The sequence below is a fragment of the Coturnix japonica genome, chromosome 15 (genome assembly GCF_054131305.1).
Source record: "Coturnix japonica strain WE chromosome 15, WE-NBRP24, whole genome shotgun sequence".
NCBI classification, from domain to species: domain Eukaryota; kingdom Metazoa; phylum Chordata; class Aves; order Galliformes; family Phasianidae; genus Coturnix; species Coturnix japonica.
In genome coordinates, this window is record NC_140677.1 from 10,423,598 (window position 1) to 10,441,348 (window position 17,751).

Sequence of the window (17,751 nt, forward strand, 5' to 3'; positions counted from 1 at the left end):
AGTCCTCCAGAACCAGTGCAGAGACAACACAGGGGCTTATTTGCTGCCATACAAACATTAGCACAAGCAGAAATGGAGGTGGTAGGGGGAAACACACTTTAGCTGATGAAGGGTTGGAAAGTCATGGGGTTTTTTGTTATTTCCCTTCCCTATGTGTACTTAAGGCCTTGTAGAAGTCCACTCCTCATTGACTCAGCAGGTCTTCTGCCACCATGTGAGCGGGGCATCAAACTAACAGGCTGCCCAGGGAAGTGGAGGAGTCACTGTCCCTGCAGACATGGCTCTGAGGGATGCGGGTTAGTGCTCTATGTGCCATCTTTGTGCATTTGGAGTCAGAAAGAGGTTTCAGGTTTGAAAGCAGGATTTGCTCCTTGGCCAAAAATAGTCAGAGATTTAACAAAAAACATCATTCATTACATATCTCTGTCACTGCTGTTTAGGTGCAGATGTAGAGAATGGAGTAGGCACATCATTTAAAGCACAGAAAATAATTAGGGCTGGCTGGCAATACTAAAATCCATATTGAAGAATGGGGCAGGTTTTCACATGACTGTGACAGTAGTAAGTGATCAAAACAATATTGAATCCAAATGAACAGTAAGTGGTTTTAAGTCACTTTTATAGTAGGGAATGTCAGGGTCAATAACTTCACCAACGTGCACTTGTTCTTAGATCTTGAAATACTTTATTATAAACCACTTCAGACAAACTTTGATTCAAAACCAAAAAGTCATCTGTAAAAGGAAACTATTTTAAAAGGAGATTCATAAAGAAAATAGACTGTTTTTAAGCATCAGCTTCAGTTAGAGCTCTCCCGTAATGAAATCTAAAAAACACTGGTGGTTCAAGAGCTATTCATTTCACAGGTACTCATAAAATGGAGACTAAGATGTTACAGAGATATCATAGAGCATCTTATCATTGACAATGTAATAAGAACACTTGCTATTTAATTCTGGCCTGACAAAGCAGTCCAACATTTAAATATTTTTCCAGTCCCAAAAGAGACAAACCATTAACATTTCTTATTTAAGCCAGCCCTGGGTAAGGGTTAACGCCGCTTCAAGGCATCTAATGTAATAAGCTTATTTCATGTACTTCTCCTGTTGATCAGCCAAGATTTTTGCCGAGGACTTGGCGTCATAGAAAAGTTCATTTATTTCTTCAATATGCTCCTTCTCAATGCTGTCTTTCCCATTAATCTTGGCAAGCAGGTTAGCTGGGGTCAGTAGCTGCACGGCGTACCTGTGACCAAACACAGATGGATGAAAAATTACAGATCAGTGCATTCCAGTGAACTGAATAAATGTATGGGTGGGAGAATTATTAAGTAACACACAGCTCTAGTCATATAAAAAGAAATCTGTAAGATTCTATAGCTGGTACATCCCTTAAACAAGGCAACAGGAGCATTACAAACCTTTAGCAGTGTTAAGTCTTCTTAACACAGTGTTACAGTATGGGAGTGAGCTGTCTTGCTTCAAGAGTGAATTATCCTATGGAGTTTTAAGACCCGGTCATGCTTACAAAGTATGAGAGAAAAACCAATTGCATTCAACTCACCTTAAGGTTGTTTTGGTTCCAATTTCCCCTAAATGATTTAGAGCTTCTTCACTAATATTAATTCCTTCCGTCTGGGCACGAAGTTTTATGATCTGTTGGAATAAGTAAGTCAGGTAACAGCCCAGGCTGTTAGCATGTTAGATTACTTAGTTTATTTCCTAGATGCACTGTCAGCTTAGCAATGGGGATGTGCTATAAAATGATACGGTACGAACTTATCCTGCTGTAGTTTACCTCTACACTACAACTGATCTGTGGAATTCCGTCTTTGAATGGGCAAACATCATGTTGATAATCATAAAAGCAGGTTGATGTTTTGACTGTACTTTGTGATGATTGTGCATGGTTCGCAAGGTGGATCTACTAATGAGAAGCAGAGTAAGAGAATTATGCAAGGAAATCGATAAAGTACACAGAGAATAATGGCAACAGCTGGAGCCTTGTGGGCAGCAACACCAGTTCCTACATTTTGCAGTGTATTGTTGTGTGTTCCAACAAGCCCTACACAAAGCTACACTTCCCATAGCAGCTCACAACGCACTTTTTATTCCGTTGACAATACAATTGTAAAATAAATCAAAAAGTTACTTTCTTAGATTCACCTATTCATGCAAGAAGAAAAAAAATCACTAAGAAAAATCTAATCTTTCAAGAACAGTCCTAAGGCTTGTACCAGTTTGCAGATCTTCACAAAGTTGGAGAGCAAGATATCACAATAAGCCTGAGCATATAAAGCTGTAACAGAAGTGGCGCAAGTCTCTCGGTAGTCCGTATTACCAGCCGAGTGATAAGGGGCAGACTGGATAATGATGTTGTGTTGTAGTGCTGAGATAACTCTGGAACTGCAAGCCTCATATAATACAGGTATTTTTCACTTTGGCAGCTTTGTAAACAAGATATCAAGAAGCACTTGTTTAAATTAAAGCCATAAAAATGCGCCAGGGGAGTCAGGGTAGGGAAGAGAGTAAAAGAGGGGTTTGAAATAGCAGAAAGTTGTGCTAAGACATTAATACTGAATATCAGAAATGGCCCCTGCAAACTGCAATTCCAAATTGAAGACCTGTCACATCCGATAGATCACCCGAACAGCACTTTTCATTCATTCCAATACTACTGCTTTACTCTTCCCCTGTTAGAAACAAGACACCTTGAGTGCCACTTACCTTAGAATAACTATCTATCTCTTAAAACTTTTTATCTAGCAACCTGGTAGAATCTCACTGAAGGATCAGGGTCTAAGGCAGTAACCCAGAAAATACATACGAACACGCTTACTTCAAATAGGAAAAGTAGTGTTTACCAGGTGAAATAACTAACACCCATTGTTCATCAGGTGCAACCTCTTCCATCTAACAGCAGGGAAGAAGTGTGACTAGTATCTACATATAAAGGGGTTATCCTAGAATCATTGTATCCCTGTCCTGGTTGCAATAAGGTAACTGGGTGTTTCTGACAGCAGAACCACACAATGAGATTTCTACTGGTTATGAACTAACTTTCAATAGACACAAAATTACTGTACTGATCAGCAAATCAATTGTGAGATGTCAAGGCAGAGAGTCCCACATAGAAACACAATGAAAACAACCTCCTAGAATGAAAGAAAAATGGGAGCAAAAAATAGAGACAGTTATGGACGTCTCTCATTTTTATTATCCCTCCTAAGCTGTGTTCAGTTAGAAACTGAAATGTAGTAAGTGCCGCCTCCTCCTCCTCTCTCAAAAGAAGTAATAGAAAAATCCTCATCTATGGGAAGATGAGATTATTTAACTATGTGGTTTATGGGAGAAAATGTCCAGATCCATTTTTAGCTTTAGAAAAAGCTACTGCAAACACTACATCTCCCTCAGCCCCGGGATTTAAGCATTTAACCCAACTCTTCTAAGAAATCATCAGTTTAGAAATTAGCTCTTTAACACTATATTATCTGCATGGTAGCACAGTACACTGCATTGCTTTTTGTTAAGCTATTTTAAAGTACGTTTTCCTACTACTCTTACTGCATAAAATTCACATACAGTATAGAGAAGTTCAGACAACAGTTTTTAACACCTGCAGACTGAGCAGAAGTCTTGCTTTAAAACCTGTTTAGTACACAGGCAATTCAATCACATTAATACATCTCTGGGCTGCTTCTATTATCTACATTGTAATGCTTTTAAGTACCCTTTTAGGTACAAAAAAATCATCCTGAGCGTGGTTCACAACAGCCCTATGTGAAAAGCTCCTCAAACAAAATGAAATGAAGCTTTGCCCCCACGTTTATATTCAAGAAATGCCTCAGCTTCACCTTGGCACTTATCCAGCAGCAAGAGACTATTATCTGGTGGAAACGCTCTCCTCCATTGACACTATCTCTTAAATAATACAAAGAATTGACATGATAAACTGTAATGTCTGCTGCATTGTGTCACTTCACAGCATTGAGACGCTAATGAGGGGGATCTTTGACACGATGCATCATAATGGCACCTAAGCATTATAATCGATACACAGTACACAGCCATGGCCCCACAGGAAAGGTTTCGAGCATTCAGAAGTGTAACTCTGTAATGTTTACCGCGCTAAGATTCCAAACTTATCTAGGAGCACAAAAATCCCTTCACCTTATCCCAGGAAAGTAGAACCCCATGTATTTTTTAGAAGCTCTTAAGATGCTCTGTATACCTGTTTCATTTCTTGAGGCGTATACAACATGGTTCGGATAATCATCACTCTGTCCAGCAGGTCCAGTGGTATTCCATGAGGAGACACTACATCCTCTGTGCCTCTAAAGGGGAAAACAAATGGAAAAGGATCAGATATTCTGAATACAGCACACTGATTTGACTAAAATCAGTAGTAACTGACTCTATGTCCACTAATTTACAGCTCTTCTGTATTCCCATAGAGACACACTCTCCAGACACTGACAGGAAACGTTCTAGCTTGAAGTTCATACTGGACAGCCTGAAAGAAACTGTGTGGTGCAAAACACTGAAGTGGAAGTGGAGCACAGATTAAAAACAGGAGGTAAGTTGGCAAGGCTGGAGATACAAAAATCAAGACCGCTACAGTAGAAAAGAAAGGAGCAATGAGAGGATGAACTGTAATATGGTTCAGCAGTAAGAACAGGAAGTTTAAGCCTTAAACAACAAGGATAGCAAACAACAAATTGATTCAGAAGGAGAAAACTACAATAGCAGAAGTTCACATTTCTGGTTCTACAGGAGCTGTGTTGAGATACCTGAAGAGAGAGGTAACGGTAAGAGAACATGCAGGCAATACAGTTTAGAGAAAAAGAGGGATGTGTCAGCAGAAATACAAGTTGTTCTAACCTGCTTTAATTCAGTTCGTGTGGCACTAAACGAGTTTCTCTTAGTGAAGCTGACAATTCCTAAGCACCGATGCAGCTTTCAACCCACACAGGGTGTTTTCACAGATGTCAGTATCAGAGACAAAAGCTTTCAAACGTTCTAACACTGCTGATACGACTCACTCCATGGCTTATGGGCTGATGCAAACTGGAAAATTCAACATGAAACGTACCTGATTACACAGTTTCCTCGATTGGACGCAAAGATTACAATGGGGGAAATAGAAGATTCCAGTGCTCGGTGCAGGTATGTGAAACATTCAATATCCAGCATGTGAACCTCATCTACAAACAGTACGCCCGGGACCAGCTCTGCAATGCCTTGATCAATGTATTTATTTACCACTTTATTTATTTCCCCTCGAAGTTTATCTATGAGAAACAAAACAAACCATTAGTAACTCTGCTAGTGAGTTTCTATGAAAGACTTAAAGCAATCAATACATTTTTCTTTATTTTTGAGGTGTCAGTTTGCAACTTAGCAAAGCTCTAAGAAAATATGAGGGCTTCTCTGAAAGTAATGGCTATTTATTATGTTGGCCCATGACAACGGAGGCGGATGCTGGTGGTATAGCAGTAGAGTTTGAAAATTTCCACCAATGTTCTGTTACATGTTGTTGCCACATGACAGATGGCAGCAGAAGGGCAGTCTGACAAAATGACATCTGACATGGAAGTGTAATGAAACAAAGGTGTGGGACTGAATTCTCCCATGTGGTAAAAATGGCACCCGCTGATTTGCATTTATGGAGACCCTACAGTAGACGTAAGCACAGTGAGGGGGTGGGTGGTGCATTTCAGCAGTGGTGACAGTGAGTCACCTGTGCTGGTGCAGATCTTTATAATCTTGGCACACAGGCTCTTGTTCCGCTACTGGTGAAAATGCAGAGCTAATTGATTGTGACAGTGTTGAAAAGGAGTGTTTTGTAGCTGACAATTTGCTCTACCAACTATTGTAACTGTGCTCTTTGTACCTGTTGCAGTTTCCAGGGAAATAAGCAGGTATTACTTTTGGAGCAATCTATGTTCAACCACATACTCTTGAGCAGAAATATTTGGAGAAGGACAGCACTGGCTCTCTGACCTCTTTCTTTCCAAAAACATGGATGCAGAACACAGTATGTAGTTGAAAACTACGTGAACCAGCAAAGTTTGCACTGTTGCCAGCTAAATCGGAACATTTTTGAAAAACAAAACATTATTTGTAGGCATTCATCATTATAGATGCTGCATTAATAACCCATTTTTTAATGCTTTTCTAACTGGAAACATAGGTGATGATGGTCTGAAAGCACGATGCAGGGTTCATACCAGTAATTTCAGTTTTCTTAGGCTTCATCAGCTGTCCCATCATAGAAAGGATGTCTTGCCCACCCTAGAAGAAAGTTACAGTAATTAAGTCCTGAAGTGAACACGTACCACGAGAATATTAAGAACTGGGAGTTGGTTAAAGCAGTTCTTTCTTGCAGTTGAACTGACACTTTATTCAGCAGTGGTTGATAACCTGTCAAAGGTTACGTCGCTTCACCACAGTGGCATTCTAACTGTTCAATTAGCTATTATTTCCTCACTCTTTCTTTAACCTTGCAAAGTATATAAAAAAAACACCGAGATATCTGCTTTTAAAAATTGTCATAGAGAAGCTCATAAGAACTGAAAACATCAGGAAACAGAGTCTTTGGATTTCGTGTGCATTGTAATTGTTCAACCTGTCAACACAGGAACAATTATGCTGAGTTCTAACACTTTAGAATTCCTTGATTTTATCAGGTAAATGATTTTGTTGGAAAAAGGATGTTTATTCTGAAATGTAGGTTAAGGGCTTGTAATATCATATCATAGGGGTGCCAGCCTTTAAACACAAATACTGTATTGTCAGTGGCTTTTGTTTATGACAGAGAAGGAGTTTCCTCCTTCCTTTGTTTACGTTATGATACAGAAAGGGCTAATTCTCCTATTTTCAACTTTTTTAATGCAGTGACTTCAGAGCTCTACTGCAAATCAAGGAAGTTTAATGTGAGGTTATGGAACGTTTCTGAAGGAAGCGTTTTGAATTTGAATTTTGAAGCGTTTGGAAATTAAGAGAATCTACAGCAAGGTCAAAAACACTTAGTGATCAGGCACATGGTCTGATCTTTGGGTTCTCATGTGTGGAGCCAAGAGTTGGACCTGATGATCCTTATGGGTCCATCCCAACTCAGGATATTCTATAATTTATTATGGTCCTTGCAATTTCTATTTTACAACCACAAAGCTGTAACTACAAAGCAGAAGAAATTAATCTGTTCTCAACTTTCAACAAATACAATTATGCAGACTGCCTGCATACCCACTGCTGCTACCTCACAATCTCTCCTTATGGAGAGAAAGGAGTAATTTTACCTGGCAAGGGAGACACAATGATCGAACAGAAGGTTTTCCCAGGGCAAGGTGCTTAAATTTATTATTTTTTAATGTTGGATATTAGGAAAAATTTATTATCTGAAAGAGCTGTCAAATACTGGAACACAGGCTGCCTGGGGAAGAGGTGGAGTCACTGTCCCTGGAGGAATTCAAGAAACATGTAGATGTGGCACTTAAGAACAGGATTCTACTGGGCATAATGGTTGAAAGTTGGACTTGATGATCTTAAGAAGTGCATGCTAACTGTTGAGTCACAGCCTGAACCACTGACTGAACCACTGATTGAGCACCTGGGAAAAGGACCCAGTCAGCCCCTGGGAGCACAGGTGAAGACAGTTCAGTTGTGTGGCAGGAAGGGTGGAGCCTGGCTGCATCTCTCCTAGACCTCATTTAAGGGCTGACTGCTGCTAAGGAATGAGTCTGGTTGCAGATCCCTCCTTTGTGAGCTTAGATCTTCAGAGATGGGTGAGTACTTTTTCTTTGTAACACCTTTCCATTGTGCTAGTCCCTCTGTTATTACACCTGTATTGCCATTCTATTATGTTGATGAGAGATCTTTTTCAATTTTAATGACTCTATGACCTCTTTCTTTGGTCAAGAGGAGCAGCCCACACTGCAGCAAACACTCCTTGCAGAGAGTAGTCAGAGTGGCCTTTGAGATACCTCCTGTTTCTCCTATGGCAGTGTCTTCAAGGGTATTTTACAACATCTCAAAACTTCCTGTATCTTCTTGATTATTCTAGAAACCACCAGAACTATGTTCAATATTTTTTCTGTAAAGGCTTGATCTGTGTAATTAGATACCTGAGGTCGAGCATTGGCCACATCCAAGTCATGCAGGGTAACATCCTGAATAATTTCCTTTTTCTTGTGCACGTCACCCTTTGGCAAAGGAACATACTCTTCAGCTTCAAGGTCAAATTCTGTAGCATAGGTATCACATCTGCCTTGCCTCTGAAGAAAGACAGAAATTTAGGTATAGGATTTGTTTTGGTGCCAAAACCTTGAGTGACAAACTTGATAAAGGGCTTAGTTCACAACTGTTCACAACTCCAGTCCTGACAAACTTCTGTCTGACAGTTCAGACATCCCGCTCCCTGCTTAGCAACAAGCACGCTGTATCTACTGATCAAAGCTCAAAATACCCTGTTGAAAAGCACCTGATATTTTGGTGGTAAGAATATTCCACTCCTCTCTCCCTTTATTTTAACTGTATGCAATTCTTGCTAAAGGACAAATCCAGATGATTAGCTAGAGATTAGGAGAACTGTTCAACACTCCTTTGTAGGTGGGTGATTTATTATATGATAGAAAATATTATGGTCATCCATTAAACAGCAAGTATCGCTACTTTCCAAATCAGATATGAAAAGAATGCTAACTAATGCAGTGTTCCCTTCTACATGTATATATCTTGTGGAGAAAATACCAGAGCGATAAAAGAAAGATTAAATACACTGCACATGTCAGCCTGAAAACGACTAAAGTTGCTTGCTGTTTTTTTCCCCCATCTTTCCTTAAAGATGTCTTGATCTTACAGAAAAGGAAACTGAACCAGGCAGCATCAGTGATAGTTTCCTTGCAAGATGACCTTAATCATGAACCAGATGACCATGCTCTTTCAGTGCAAGAGATATTTTTCTTACCAGATAAGGATAACGTTGGGCACTTTTAAAACTTTCACGTACCCATTTCATGTCAATTAAGCTTAACAAATGGGCGAGCTTTCTGACAAAGACCTGCAAGAACACATCCACCTGCATAAAAATGCAGAACTTTCATTTTACCTTGACGGCTCCACTGTTTGCTTCAATATAAATAACATCGCCTGTTTCCACTCGTTCTTTCTGCAAGCTTTCAAATATGCTGGGGTCCAGCTGCAGACAAACAAACATCACAGTTGGTGAAAACAGTTCCATATTAATATGGTAATCAACAAACAGAAGTTTAGGCTAAAGCACGCTTCCATCAAGCAAAATTAAACTTCAACTTCTCCCAGTAATACCTGCTAGGATTTTATAAAGCTGTGACACCTGGAGTAGCAGTAGAGTACAACTTAAGTCTTTACTGTAAAATCTAAAGAAGATGCATAAAACTTATTTTCTTACACAAAAATATCTGTCTGAAGAAAGTGACATTAAGTGCCAAAAACATAATGATACCAGTTATGCCTTTGTGTAATGTGACAATGTGTTTACACTTAGGATGTGGTGCTTCACTTGCTTTCTAGCAAAACTTTTACAAAAACTGACTATTGCACTGCGTTGTGCTACTTGATCCTCAGTCTGCATCCTCTGTCAAGCTGTGAGGGAGAGCGGACGTGGAATATGAGATGCTATTGTTTCTCATAGTATGTATTTATTCATTTTTCCTCTGCATTTTCTTGTTTTCAGTGTGAACAAATGCAAGTTGATACTTAACAACAGAGACAGCTTTCAGCTCTCGTATTCTGACAGGGAAATTAAACAATAAGGACAGAGACAAGAAAACAAAGGGAAAGTGGGGCTGAGCTGGCAACATACCAGCTCAATTTCTAGTTCTCTATCACGTATTCACTAAAGCATATCTCCACACATAAAAAGAACTGTGGCAGAAAGAACAATTTATATAGAAGCAGACAAAATTTGCCAAAACTGTTCTCAAAAATTCAGTTGAGTATCAGGCAAAACAAAAATGAATAAACCTTCTTGAACATTTGCTATTATGAATGTGAAGTTACAGCTGCAGTCACTGTGAGCATATCAGGTCATAGTTCTGATTCCCCACTGAACCTGCTTTTCTGTGAGCTACTGATGTTGCCGCAAAACTGCATCGGAATCTTTTGCTGGTTAAATCTTTTAACTTGAATGCTCACAAGTGTGTGTTGTCAAAACAGAAAAGTAACAGGAGCTGTTAAGAGTGACGACAAAGTTTCAATAAGTAGGAGAAAAGACCAATATCCAAAACATACAAACACTGAAGAGACAAAAGTACGTGTTCAGGAGTAAGACAATGCTGCCTAGCAAAACAGTTTCTTTGCACTGTTATTCTACCCACGTGGGGATCAAGAACTGGTAAAAACAAAAGATGCAGATGTGACATTTTGAAGGAAATTTTGAAACTCTACCATACGTACCTTCAACTGTTTGGTGCCCTTTGCAGTTTTGAGTCCTATAATTACATGGCTGATTGTTTTGCCGTAGCCCCCCATAGGGTTTTCAGTCTCACATGGAGTTAATTCTGTGACTTCTCCTTCGTACACCTCCTTGGTCTCTTTAATCCTCAATCCTGGAAGCAATTGTTTGGAATAGTTTAATTGCACAAATCAATGACCAAAAGCACTCAAGACTCTTCTACATCAATACTAACATATTGATGTAGAATATAATACATTATTGATGTAAAATATAATACAGTTTTTAATATATTGTTAGGGTTTGTTACCTTTAACTGGAGTTCTTTAATTCCAAAATTTGAAAGATAATTATAGTTTTTCAATATTCAACCTATGTTCTGATCCAAAAAGCAGCTTATTAAACTCTAGGAAATTATTTTCTTTCTGCTGCTTATTATTCATTCTTTAAGCAGATATCAGCATCCTCTCTCTTTTACCTCCACTCAAAGAGGGCAATTGCCTGACTAGTAACTTTAAACTGAAGATCAACAGTTGATCAGAATTCTGAAACTAAAGATCAGCAGCAACAGCACAACTGTGAGTTGTACGTGATTTTCATGCTTTCAGAAAAGTCCCATGAAGTCAGGATAGAGGAGGAACAAAAGTAACTTCAAAAAAACCTTTGTTTTTAAGAAAAACAAGATATATTATTTTACTAAGTTATAAGTGAGAGGTGAGTTAGACAAAGTTTAACAGAATCTGTCAAAGCAAGCTTAAAACTGTTTCAAAATAGGAGACAGTGACATCCTTGCTTCACTGTTTTTCAGTGAGTTGAGAAAACATTACAATATTCTAAGCCAAAACCATTGTAATGGACTAAAAGTCATTTTAAACTGATAAATAATACAGAGCTGAAGAGTTTAATGTTTAGACTGTGCCGAAGAAAAACCACTATCATCACCACCACAATTATGCAGACGCTCTAAGTACATAAAATTTCAAAGAACCCACATCTGAGGAGACTCTATAAAGTATTTTATGAGACACACATGCCATACCAAAAATGATGAATAGGCTGTAACAAGATACAAGGAAATCATCCTGTGCAGTCTGAGGCTATTAGGACTTTATAAAACTTTCCTTGTTCCTTAACTTTTCATTTTGCTTTGAAATAGATCAGACACTTCACCAGTAATCTTGAGTTGCTGATAGGGAAATAGAAAGGACTGACAAATAAGAGTCTGTCTCCCTCTACTGGACCCAAATTAAGGATAGGATTTGAAATGTGAGAAATCGTGGGGTTTTCGGATAAGAGGATAACTTCTTGGTAAGAAACGTGTGCTTTCTCTTACTTACCATAACCTGGAAGTTCTACACAAAGTTAATTTCAGAAAATGTTTCAAATGTTTTTCACGTATGCCAAAACATTAAAGTAATGAACCTCTGAATGATGAAATTGAGCAAGATGAGGCTGTGTCACATAGACAACATCTGCAAGGAGCATTCAGTAATATGGGATTCTGTACAGTAGAACTCTCTGTGGTAAACTCTGGACATTTGCAGTCTTGCTTTTCCCTTTTGTTTTTAATGTTTCAGCTTAAGTCCTATTTTGCCCCCACAAACTGCAAGACATTCATCTTTGGGGTATATTTGCATGGTCTTAAATCACATCTTTAAGCTTTATTTCATTTGAAAATAATCAGACTCGAGCAAATTCTGTTCCACAATACAAAGCAAAGCTGAATCAGTTCAGAGCTTAACAAGATCTGAAAAAAAGCAATCAGTGTTTTGAATTTTCTGTTGACTGTCTTTTGTTTCAAAATCAATCTGCATGGATCAGCTTAACTCTTAAAAGACCTCCTTAACTTAAACAGAGACATTTCCTAATTACAAATCAGAAGCACAAGCCCAGGAAAGAAATTGCAGAAAACTTCATATTTTGGCTCAAAGGTGCTGTGGACTTCAGTAGTGCTTGTTTGATTTACTGGCAGTTACAACTCATAGACAGCATATTGTTTCCCTGTATCTAAGGGGTTATTCCAGTTCTTTACTGCAATTGAACTCTTTAATACTAGTTAGTTTCTGTCACCACGTTGGTAGGCTGCTAACACATCCCTAATGATTTTTACAATTTGAGCCCCCTAAAGGAAGGTTTCACACCAATCAAGCAAAAAATAAATAAAATAGGGGCCAACTGTATGAGATTTTTATTCCCTGCACTCAGCCACAGCTGCACTGTGCATAAAAAATCCTTTTTGAGAACATTTACTCTTTTAAATTATTTATTTGCCAGGCAGGTGATCTAAAATGTAACCAAGATTTAAACACGATTGGAAAACATTCCACTGTAATAAAGAACAGCTGATCCTTTAAAATATTTGTTTCTTTTTTTTTTTACACTGATAAAAATATTCAATAAAAGTTGTCATGAAAATGTGACACGGAGTTCAACAGAAAGGAATAAAAGAAGTTCCATCTTTCATGAACGCCAATATTTGTTTAGAAGTGTCTTTCTGCTGACATTCAGGGAATGCGGAGGACTAACAATGTAGCTGGCTGTTAACCCAGGAGTTAAAATCCAGCTATCTCCAGAAATGACAACATGGATGGCAGAAGTTTCATCTGTTGGTTCAAGTTTCCAGATCTCTGACAGGGTACTTCATCACATCAAGGAAATATTGCAGACTGCTCAGTCTTTGGCTTCCATCCCCCAGGCCCTGCCAGATTCATGGTAACTAGACCAGAGACTACTGAAGGTTTTTCTTATGAAAATGAATGGAATACTTTTACTTGGTTGCAGAACTGAGAGACCTCTTCACCACCCCCAGATACTCAGATGAAGTCAGAGAGGAAACACGGCAGAGAAATCAGGGAAATTAACTGTTAATAAGTTCAGTTTTTCAGTTAGGTCATCTTTAGGCAATCCTTACACAAACAAGGGCCATTTTAACCGCATTTATCAGCTGTCAGCAGAGATCATAAAAGAGATTTTAACTACTTAGTGAGGTCGCGTTGCAAATTTACCCAATTTACGTTGACTTTGTAAAAGCACTCTAGAATTGAGGAAGATATTGAAGATATTATTTATTTTGCTGGCATGGAACTTCCTCTGTGCTCACTGGAACACTGAGCCAGGCTAATGCTGCCACTTGGGAACCCCTCGAGAAGGCTGCTTGCTCAGCAAGGTGGAATCACTAAAGTACAAGGGAAAGCATTTTGCTGTCTATAAGCATTTCTGCTAATGTAAGAAACTAAAAACAGATTTTCTTTCAGATTTCTGGAGTGTCACAGGTGGCATCAGGAGGTGGAACCTGGAGGACAAGAAGAGATCCTGGGGGAGGAGAGTAAGTAAAAATATCTGTGGGACACAAGCATTTATATCCAGAAAACCTTACTGACTCTACTAAGTGTGGGAGAGATTCCCCAGTTTAAGATCAGCATTGAAGAAAAGTTCACATCATGTTCTGGAAACCACCGTGACCACCAAGATTTTTCCTTTTCAGATCACTAGAAAAAACAATGTAAGTATCACATAAAAACGTTTCTGTTTTTCTGAAACTTACCAATTGCTCGTCTGAAGTTTTCCATCAGAACTTCTGTTTTCTTGATTTCAGTAGAATAGACCTCACTTCCAACCATAGGACAAAAGGGAACTTTACTGCCAAGTTCCTGAGCAATAGCTAAAGCCAAGGCAGTCTTTAAAAATGGAAAAAGAAATTAAGCATTTCATTTTTATGAGGATTCTTTCTGCACTAAGTTAACTTTCCTCATCGTATCACCTTCACTCTATCAACTACTACTACTATACTATAGTATTATATATATATATACATATATATACTATATTATAACTGCTCTGACATCTCTCACATATAACAAACATCTCCCACCAAAACAAATTAGACACGCATAAGGTGACTTCTACCAATGACTTATAAACACTGTAAAGGAATGATAGTGGACTTCTGAATTTAACATCTTATAGAAATGAGATGGAAAGGGAAAAACAACTAAAAAGAATAACTATTTAGGCTTTTAATATCGAATTAACTTATAAGACTAATCAGAAACTGTCCTGCCTCTGTGTTTGGCAACCTATATTAGGTGCTTTCGCACTAATGATGGCTGCACAAACCAGAGGATGCTGCCAGTGCTAATGACGTGGCAAAAATTAAACACAAAACAGGAGACTGTGTCAATACCTTAATGGAGGAAAAAAAACACAACAGCAGATGAAGACAATATATAACCGCTATTCTAAAATGCTTGTGGCAGCACGTTAAATTACAGCGGATTTCAGAAGGTTTTATTTCTTGCAAGAAAAGGAAAATAAAAATATCAGGATACCTTGCCAGTTCCAGGAGGTCCTGCCAACAGGACAGCTCTGCCAGCCATCTTCTTGCTTTTGATGAGCTCTACTATAACCCCACAAGCCTGCAGGATAAGGGTTGGCACCATTAACAAGAGTACTGTTAAAATACATTTAATTCCAGTGATACTAGAAGTGTTTAGAACTACTGATCTTCTGAGGTGCCAAAATTAAACTGCAGTTCAATGTTATACATAGGAGTGAGGTAAGAAAGAAATCACTTCCTGCAGTCCCTGTATCTGGCACATTAAAGAAATAAATCAAACAGAACTCAAACCAAAGAGCTGGGGATCTTTTTCCCCTTGCAGAGCTGCACGCAGGTATCAAAGCCTAAAAACAGAGCAAGAGGGGAGTAAACTCTTGGAAAGGGCTGATAATAGCAGGACACGGGGAAATGGTTTGAAGTTAAAAGAGGGAAGATTTAGGTTGGATGTTAGGGGGAAGTTCTTCACTAGGAGAGTGGTTAGGCCCTGGAACAGGCTGCCCAGGGAGGTTGTGGATGCCCCATCCTTGGAGGTGTTCAAGACCAGGTTGGACGGGGCCCTGGGCAACCTGATCTAGTAAAGGTGTATGTTTGGTGGCCCTTCCAGGCAGGGGGTTGGAACTACATGATCCTTGAGGTCCCTTCCAACCCGGGTCATTCTGTGACAAACCCCCACCCGGAGCAGCAGCGGGACTGGCTGCCTCACCACCTCAGGCACCATCTGATGACCTAAAACCCTGTGATCGCTACCGACAATCACAGCGATGTAACGGCGATCTCACAGCCCGGCCTGGCTCTAATGATCCCCGTCCGCCCGCAGCAGCGCCATGCAGGGCCCATCTCTCACCTCCCGCGCGTTCTCCTGTCCCACCAGCCCGGCCCCCGCCGGTTTGGCGGTGCCGCTCTCGTCCAGCCCCAGCCCTTTAACATGGCTGTGTGCTGCGATGCGCTGCGTCTTCGAGGTGCTCTTCACCTCCTCGATCTTCATGGCGGGGTCTCCCTTCTCCCTCACGTCCACCCGCCACACGCGGCCCGCGCGTTACCAAGGCTCCCGGCGCGCGGCCTCCTCTCCCCGCCCCCCTCTCGTCATTGGCCCGCGTTGCGGCGCTCCCGCTGGTGATTGGCTGCGGTAGGTGCCTGTCACCGCCGAGTGGGTACATATTTATTGGGGCCGTCTTCGCGCTTCCGTGTGCGCCTCACTCAAAGGGTCCGGCTGCGCGCGGGTGCTGTGGGGAGATGGGCCGGGACCGAGCAGGGGCCGAGCCTTTGGGTGGGCTTTGCTGTCGTCCTGCCTTTACCAGTGTGTTAATTTAACCACTGCTGGTTAATTTTTAACCAGCAGTTATTTACGTTTTACGTGCCCACGGCAATATCTGAGCCTTTAACTTCGCCTTTTATACAGTATATATACAACAGCTTCCTCCTGAGCTGATAAACTGAGGGGAAAACATGTTGTCTCATCTCCACACCCTCAGAGCTCCCTCATGTAACAGATCTCCCACCACCATGGCTGTGGGCTCTGCTGTAGTGTTACTGCACCTCTTATGTGGTCCATCAGTGCTTGGGGTGGAAATGCTGTGAAATCTCAGAGGGTTTCAGAGCTGGCTGCTCCAGTGGCTTCTTGTTGGTAGATTCTGGAGTTACTCATGGAATAGTTAAGGTTGGAAAAGATGGCTGAGGTCATCTAATCCAACCACTGACCCATCACTATGCCTGATTGCCACATCCCTCAGTACCACATCTGCACGGTTCTGGGATGCGTCACAGAATCACAGAATGACCCGGGTTGGAAGGGACCTCAAGGATCATGTAGTTCCAACCCCCCTGCCTGGCAGGGCCACCAAACATACACCTTTACTAGATCAGGTTGCCCAGGGCCCCGTCCAACCTGGTCTTGAACACCTCCAAGGACGGGGCATCCACAACCTCCCTGGGCAGCCTGTTCCAGGGCCGAACCACTCTCCTAGTAAAGAACTTCCCCCTAACATCCAATCTAAATCTTCCCTCTTTTAACTTAAAACCGTTTCCCCGTGTCCTGCTATTATCAGCCCTTTCGAAGAGTTTACTCCCCTCCTGGGAGTAAGTTCCCTTCAGGTATTGAAAGGCTGCAATGAGGTCACCCCGCAACCTTCTCTTCTCTAGGCTGAACAAACCCAACTCCCTCAGCCTGTCAAGGAACAGCCTCCAGGGATAGTGTCTGTACCTCTCCCTGGGCAGTGAGTGAGAAGAAATTTCTCCTTGTATCTACTCTGAAAGAGGGGAATCTTTTCTCACTAATACATCGTGTTTGATGATAAATGCTGTGTCGATGTCCTAATGCTCAGCATTAATGGGCTGACATATTGTGCTGCTGCTGCTGCCAAAGCAGTTGTGCAGTGATCCAAAACAGCAGACGGGCTTTTGGGAAGGAAGGGTGGGCGACGTGGCTCAGGTCGCAGAAATCTGGTGAAGACTGTTATGTGCCATTCATCCCCTTTTCATCTCAGAGCTTCCGTTAGTTTTGATTTAAATGTCATTCAGCAAAGAATGCTATTTGTTTTTTTTCTGCTGACTTGTTCTGTCAGTTTATATTTAGATAATCTAGTTTAAAACTAGTTACAATATAATTGCAGACATATGTAGTTCAACACCTTTGTAAGGGTATCCTCTTATTTCAACTCTTGTAGCTAAGAATTTTTGGATCTAATAAATACAAGCTATCCTGTAAATAATTTAAAAAGTATGTATACTGTTGGACCCTATACATCCTTCCAGGGTCATATTAGTCACAGAATACAAATGCTTAATATGTACTGAGCTGCAGACATTTTTTTTGTCTGTAAAAGAGCAAATATACAACTTTGATTTCTCTAGTGCATTGCGCTGCCACAAGTGCTGTGGGTATGTCTGGTCAGAGTTCAAGTTTCTGCCAGTTCTGGAAGAATAATTAGCAAGGCTTGGAGGAGCTGTGAGGGCAGGGATATAGTTATAGCAGTAAGTCTTAT

General features: G+C 40.4%; 1 protein-coding gene across 1 annotated transcript; it reads right to left on the minus strand.

The window, feature by feature from the left end:
- Nucleotides 1–668: 668 nt before the first annotated feature.
- Nucleotides 669–15,827, minus strand: RUVBL1 (RuvB like AAA ATPase 1). Its single transcript, XM_015875436.3, has 11 exons — nucleotides 15,615–15,827; nucleotides 14,763–14,849; nucleotides 13,979–14,111; nucleotides 10,437–10,588; nucleotides 9,109–9,198; nucleotides 8,126–8,275; nucleotides 6,230–6,293; nucleotides 5,092–5,290; nucleotides 4,231–4,333; nucleotides 1,564–1,655; nucleotides 669–1,245 (listed from the first exon to the last, which is right to left on the minus strand). The coding sequence occupies exons 1-11, from the start codon at nucleotides 15,753–15,755 to the stop codon at nucleotides 1,086–1,088; spliced, it is 1,371 nt and encodes a 456-aa protein (XP_015730922.2). The 5' UTR covers nucleotides 15,756–15,827; the 3' UTR covers nucleotides 669–1,085.
- Nucleotides 15,828–17,751: the final 1,924 nt, after the last annotated feature.